This window comes from Protopterus annectens, chromosome 6.part0 (assembly GCF_019279795.1).
Source record: "Protopterus annectens isolate FY-2018-M chromosome 6.part0, PAN1.0, whole genome shotgun sequence".
Classification (NCBI taxonomy): domain Eukaryota; kingdom Metazoa; phylum Chordata; order Ceratodontiformes; family Protopteridae; genus Protopterus; species Protopterus annectens.
In genome coordinates this window covers 1,416,275,516-1,416,281,783 of record NC_056737.1, presented here as the reverse complement: position 1 = coordinate 1,416,281,783, position 6,268 = coordinate 1,416,275,516, and the positions used below count along the sequence as shown (strand labels likewise).

Here is a 6,268-nt window from a genome sequence, read left to right as displayed (position 1 = left end):
CAGAGCTCCACGGATTGGGGGGAAGGGAAATCCACTATTTCCCTATTCCATCTACTGAGGGTATTGAGGTGATGGCTGAACTGCATTTTCAATGTATTGCTGCCTCTAGTGGAGAGTTTGGATGGTGGAGGAAATATTACCATGTCAAGGTACTCCTGTTCCATTTCTACCTCAATTTCAAGGAAGAAGCATGAAAAAAATGCTAAGGGGCCATCAGGATGTTTGTGTCCATTAGTGTTATTCCAGTAGTTTTCATTCAAACCATATACTCCTGTATTTGACATATCAGTGTTATTTTTATTCTTCAACGGACATCAGCTGCTTTATTTGTGGAAAAAATACTAGATAATTCACATTATTCCACCCCTAATATATTTCAAAGGAATTATGAGACAGACTTCTGAACCATCAGGGAGACTGAAGGACAGGATCATAGGCTGTTTGAGGCGGAGTGTACGCCTAAAACCCAGAGTGTAACGCAGCTCGTGGTGGCACATTAATGCTATGAGAGTCTTGCTATCCCAACACAGCAGAAAGCGCACCAAGTGTGTGTGTGTGTACGCGCGCCGAGTGCGCGTTTTGGGGAAACCAGTGCACATCCATTTATCGATCACAGTAGCTTTTCCAGTGGGGCATCTCTATCGTGCGTATTTCTTAATTGAATTTCATTTTGCAGAATGATCCTGATTTTACTTTAGTTTTGCTTTGCCCCTCATACTAAAACTCTACGCTTTTCTGGCAAATCACCAATAAGTGGCAAATTACTGGTAATTAAAATCATTAAATAATACCACGCATTAAGGATCCAGACTTTTCATTCCTCAGAAAATGCATGTTTACATAATGCCGCTAATTATATCATCTTTCTAAGTGGACAAGAGCAATATTAATGTGTCGCTGGATATGAACCTTTGGGCCGTATTGCTTTAGAGCAGTCCAGATGATTATGTTTTTTGACTGCTAATCAACGTATCCCTATAGTACAGTGTTCGATTCCCTCAGCCTCTGATCGCTGTCTGAACATTTACTCATATAGCTCTTCTGGTTAACTCCTGAAAATACGCTTGTGTGGGGGGAGGGGCATTTAACTGATTAGCACATTAATACTAAAAAAACAAGTCTGCTTATCGTGGGCACAGAGGTACTGCTGTCCTTCAGTAAGGAACATATTATTCTGTCAACAGTTAGTACGTATAGCTGCTGTGATACAGAGAAAAAAGGCATACCTTTGCAAGTCGCCACCTTCAAAAAAGGTGCGCTTCCTGTCTCCATCAGTGTTTACCTGCCTAGTGTTTTCACTAATGTTTAATGTGTTGCCCCTTTATCAGACCATATCAGTAACTGTATTAGTTTATAGCCCAGTTGCTAGACCCTCATATCAGGGGCTGTCATTCAGTGAGGGAAACATGTTCTAAACTGGTTCGAAGGAGACTGTTGTTATACTGGACCGTAGTAAAGTAATTGTAAATAACTGCACCACGCATAGTAAAGTGTAGATATTAAAGGAGTACCCTCTCTCAATTGTCCAGATTTTCGCCTTTTTGGTCGTCATAAAACGCGTGGTTTTCTGCTAAATCACCGAGGACTTAAGGTCACTATTTTTACAACCATTAGAAAATGCATGCTAATACAAACCTTGTTACTCTGCCAACTTCAGTTTATAAAAGCAATATTAAAAACAGGTCCCTATTTGGGGGCATTTGCCCCCCCCCCCTTTTATTTTAGGATTTGTCCAGATTGCTTGTAGCAAGAGGTGGAGAGGTTTAGGGGTCCCTGTCAGAAATTCGCTGCAAGGGCACAAAAGCGGGATTCGCCTCGACCTCCTGCACCCCAACCCTGCCTGACATGGGTATCAGAGACCGTCACACCCCTGCTATTTACAAACTCGAGATCTTTGTACCACAGGATTGTGGGGTACAAGTCGAAGCAACTGTGCTAGTTTACGACAACGATGCTAAATCCGCAATAGGTGCCCTAACTCCCCTACAAGTAATAATCCCCATGTAGAATACAGGCAGACTATCAACATGTACTTCCGTGATCATAGATGTCAGTACAACAAAGGTTTCTGAAAAGATTGTGCATTTACCATACTCGAAAAAACAATTTTGGAGCACCCCATTAAAAACTGCACCTGTCCCAAGAATGCAGTATGTTTCCGATAGCGTTCAAAGCCGAGCCTAAATGCATGTTAAGTTTTATAAAAAACAGGAAAGGCATTCCAGACCCAAACAATAAACAGCTTGCTGCTTTTGCATCAGCAACACGACATGGACGCGTTAATTTGAAAAACACCAAGCCAACCCCCTCCACGCATGCGCACTGCTTGTGCCTACTACATTATATAGCGCTGGCGCGCAAACCTCGGGCAGTCAAATTTACGCTTGGATCTTAGTTGTCACTCACCAACGTTACTATACATTATCTTAACTGCCGGCGGTTGGATTTCAGTCAGGGTTATGCAAATTGCAGATCCGGCAGAAATGACCCAAGAAGTAAGTATTCCTATGATTACTTTGTATTCTCATTCATTGAATGTCATAAAAGAGTATTATTTCATGCATTTCTTTATTTATGGGGAATGCACGGGGTATGTCAGCACTAGTGTAGGTGGGAATGTTCAAACAGATATCTGACTTGGGGAGGGGGCGTGGGAGTTTGCAACTACGGAAAAAACAGATAAATCAGGTATCAGAATACAAATAATAATAATGATAATGTGCAAATATTGTATTTGAAAATTAAATATCTTGCAGCGGGTCAGCATCGAACTTGATCCAATACCTTCCCTTGCTTTTGTGAGTCTTTACATCGATTGCGTTGATTGTCATTGTTCTTCCTGCTGTCTTACAAATAATTGGGTCACTTCTGCAGCCAGGTAGTGGACCTCTCGCTGTGTGTTCTGTAGGAGCTGAACTTCTCTGAGCTGGTTATGGATACCAGATGCCTTCAGTAGAAAAAAAATGTGGTTTGTGTCAGAGACACAGGGCTGTGGATCACTGTATCCACCTTATAGGAGGGGGATGCGGCTGATATTTGCAAAATTCCCAGTAGCTACCATGGTGGGTCCACCATTAGGCACCCATCACAACACTTACCCTTATGACGTTCGAATGTTCCCTTCTGAAAAGTGACTAAACAAAGCCGTTTAGGCAAGGAAAGCATCGTAAAAGGTTATGTGTTCTTTATAGGGACAAAATTATCGTTTATTTTACAAGTTAGCGGGACTGATTTCTTAACACGTGTCTCTGATTCGGTTCCTTTAAGTATTTATTTTCAGATATACCAGATAAAAAATATGTTCAGACATGTTGATGCAAATCTGTGTTTCAAGTCCCGTTTGTTTATCTCGTTTTGCTTATTTCTTTTAACGTGTGTTTTATTCTTGGTCTGAACGTGTAAAAGATCTGTTGAGATCAGTGCTCTACTCCGGGTTCCATAAATATATCATAAATGGCTTACCCCTCGCTGTCCTAGGTTCTGAAAAACGTAAAGGTGCAAATCATACGATTTGTTTTGGTGGGTAATTTTGAGAGTAGTCCCAGTCCCACAATTTTTCGGGAAAGCCTTAACTGGTTGATTGTCAATCTCTCATAAGAAAGGGCCACGGGGTTTGCTACCTGCTAAGGTTGCAGATTGTCCCTTATCCACAACATGGATCTCTTCTGACATTCAAGAAACGACCAATGGCATGTGCCACTCTTTATATAAAGGTGGCGCTTTGAAATATATCGATCAAGTATTTTGTTCGTGCCTTTACAGCAAAATATACCCTTTGTTAAGAGTATAAATGTGTTCGGGAGCTAGGGTTGCCACCTTTTCAAATGGCCAAAGTGGGACATTTTTGGTACAAACATCAGATTGTACAGGCCGACGTATACCCACGGTCAGTACAAAGGTTAGAACTTAACCTTTTTGCCTAAATAAAAGCTTATTCTTATAGCATTTTAGTTGCTTATTCGGTTTCTTATAACATTTAGGTATTTTAGATACAGAATAACTGTTTTATGCAACTATTACATAAAATATAGGAAATAATTTTGCCATAAAATCTCAGGACATTTGCCATTTTTAAACTTTTTTGTCCGAAGAGGGACTGTCCCTCTCAAAGTGGGACAGGTGGTTACCCTATCGGGAGCAGATTTACTATAGTACACGCATGGCTTTTTTCACAGCAAATCTTGGCTAAATGCAGATGGTATGTGTGTGCGCGTGTGTGTGTGTGTGTGTGTGTGTGTGTGTCAACATGTACACCCGTTAGGTATGTATAAGTAAGTGGAACAATTGAAGTTAATACTACTAAAATTGCATTGGTCCTAACATTTATTCTCTTTTATCCAGTTCATTTATACGTTTTCCGACAATGACAATGGCTCCGATGGATCTGGTAATTTTCTCTTTGAGGATGCTAATTATACAGACTGTGAGCCCGAAGATAATGACGATTTAAGAAGAATATTCGTGCCTATAATCTACTCGGTCATCTGCGTGATGGGCGTTATTGGAAATGGATTAGTGGTGCTGGTTATGGGCTACCAACAAAAGTCACGGACTATGACAGACAAATACAGACTGCACCTGTCAGTTGCAGATCTCCTCTTTGTTTTCACGTTGCCCTTTTGGTCTGTGGACGCGGCTGCAGCTAAGTGGTACTTTGGTGGCTTTTTTTGTAAAGTGATACACGTGGTGTACACTGTCAACTTCTACAGCAGTGTTTTGATTTTGGCTTTCATCAGTTTGGACCGTTACTTAGCAATAGTGCATGCCACCAACAGTCAAAAACCAAGAAAGCTCTTAGCAGAAAAAGTGGTGTACGCCTGTGTATGGCTACCCGCCCTTCTTCTGGCTGTTCCTGATATGGTATTTGCTAAGGTGCGTGAAGAAAAAGATGGCAGTTTTACCTGTGACCGCATCTATCCAGAGCCAGCAGAGACTAGCTTAGCCTGGATGGTGGCCCACAGATTTCAGCATATTATCGTTGGACTCCTGCTGCCTGGTATAGTCATCCTGACCTGTTACTGCATCATCATCTCTAAACTGTCTCAATCTAAGGGTTACCAAAAGCGCAGGGCTTTGAAGACCACTGTCATTCTTATTGTCACATTTTTTGCTTGCTGGCTGCCCTACTACGTGGGTATTTTCATAGACGCTTTCCAGTTGCTTGACTTGATTTCTTATAGTTGTACACTTGAGATCTTTATACGTCGATGGCTCTTGGTTACTGAAGCCCTAGCCTTTTTCCATTGTTGCCTGAACCCTATTCTCTACGCTTTCCTCGGAGCAAAATTCAAAAAGTCTGCGCAAAACGCACTAACAACAGTCAGCAGGGGATCAAGTCTAAAGATACTGTCTAAAAAACGAAACGGACTTTCTTCTGTTTCCACAGAATCAGAGTCTTCTAGCTTCCATTCCAGCTAGTAATGACTTGTAACTGATCTAGCTGCTACAATTTAAAAGACATTTTTGTACTCCTAAGAACTTGAGTTTGTCAGAGCACACAGTGAGACGAAGCACTGACTAATGTTTATTGCCTATGTTTTCTTGTTGCCATTTTAAATCTGCTGTACTTTTTCATATCCGTGTTGTTGTAAGTGGTGTTTTTATTTATATAAATGTGTATCTTAAGTTTCCGTGTAAATAACCTGGTGCTGCTGGCAGACCCTATAAGCCACTGGTTGCCTTTATAGGTCTCTCAAGTCGTTATGTTCTCAGAATATATTTTGTCTTTGTAAATATTGTATATTGTGTTGCTCTCATTGTTTGAATAGGAGTCAACCATAGTGATAATTGAACTTTAAATGTTTTATTTTAAGCTTGCTTTATCTATTTATTTTCAAAACGCACTTCATGATAATGTTAATATTGGACAAAAGTAACTGTAAATTTGTAAGTTTACAAATTAAATTAAACTGGATTTATTATGTTTGTAACAGTCTGTTGTGGAAAACTGTTTTTCTGGTTTCTTTTAAACTACAAAACAAGGGCAGCTCATGCCTAAACGGTATATATCCAGAGCAAGCGGTGTGCCTTAAATGTTTTTAGTTTAGCAGTATGACACCATGCATTTTTTCTTTGCTCATAAGTTGTAAGACTCAGTTCTTATCTATTCTTGGCAGGTAGCGAAATACCTCTCGTTTCAGAGTACCCCTTTTCCAGTGCAAACCAAAAGACTGATGCAGTAAACATATAAGAACACAAAACATTTTGGTAAATAAAATATAAATATAAAACTTGTGTTAAAATGACACAACTTCCTTGAATTGAGCCA

At 40.3% G+C, this 6,268-nt stretch overlaps 1 protein-coding gene across 1 annotated transcript; it reads left to right on the top strand.

Moving 5' to 3' along the window:
- Positions 1 to 2,367: 2,367 nt before the first annotated feature.
- Positions 2,368 to 5,935, top strand: CXCR4 (C-X-C motif chemokine receptor 4). Its single transcript, XM_044074963.1, has 2 exons — positions 2,368 to 2,495; positions 4,342 to 5,935. The coding sequence occupies exons 1-2, from the start codon at positions 2,460 to 2,462 to the stop codon at positions 5,416 to 5,418; spliced, it is 1,113 nt and encodes a 370-aa protein (XP_043930898.1). The 5' UTR covers positions 2,368 to 2,459; the 3' UTR covers positions 5,419 to 5,935.
- Positions 5,936 to 6,268: the final 333 nt, after the last annotated feature.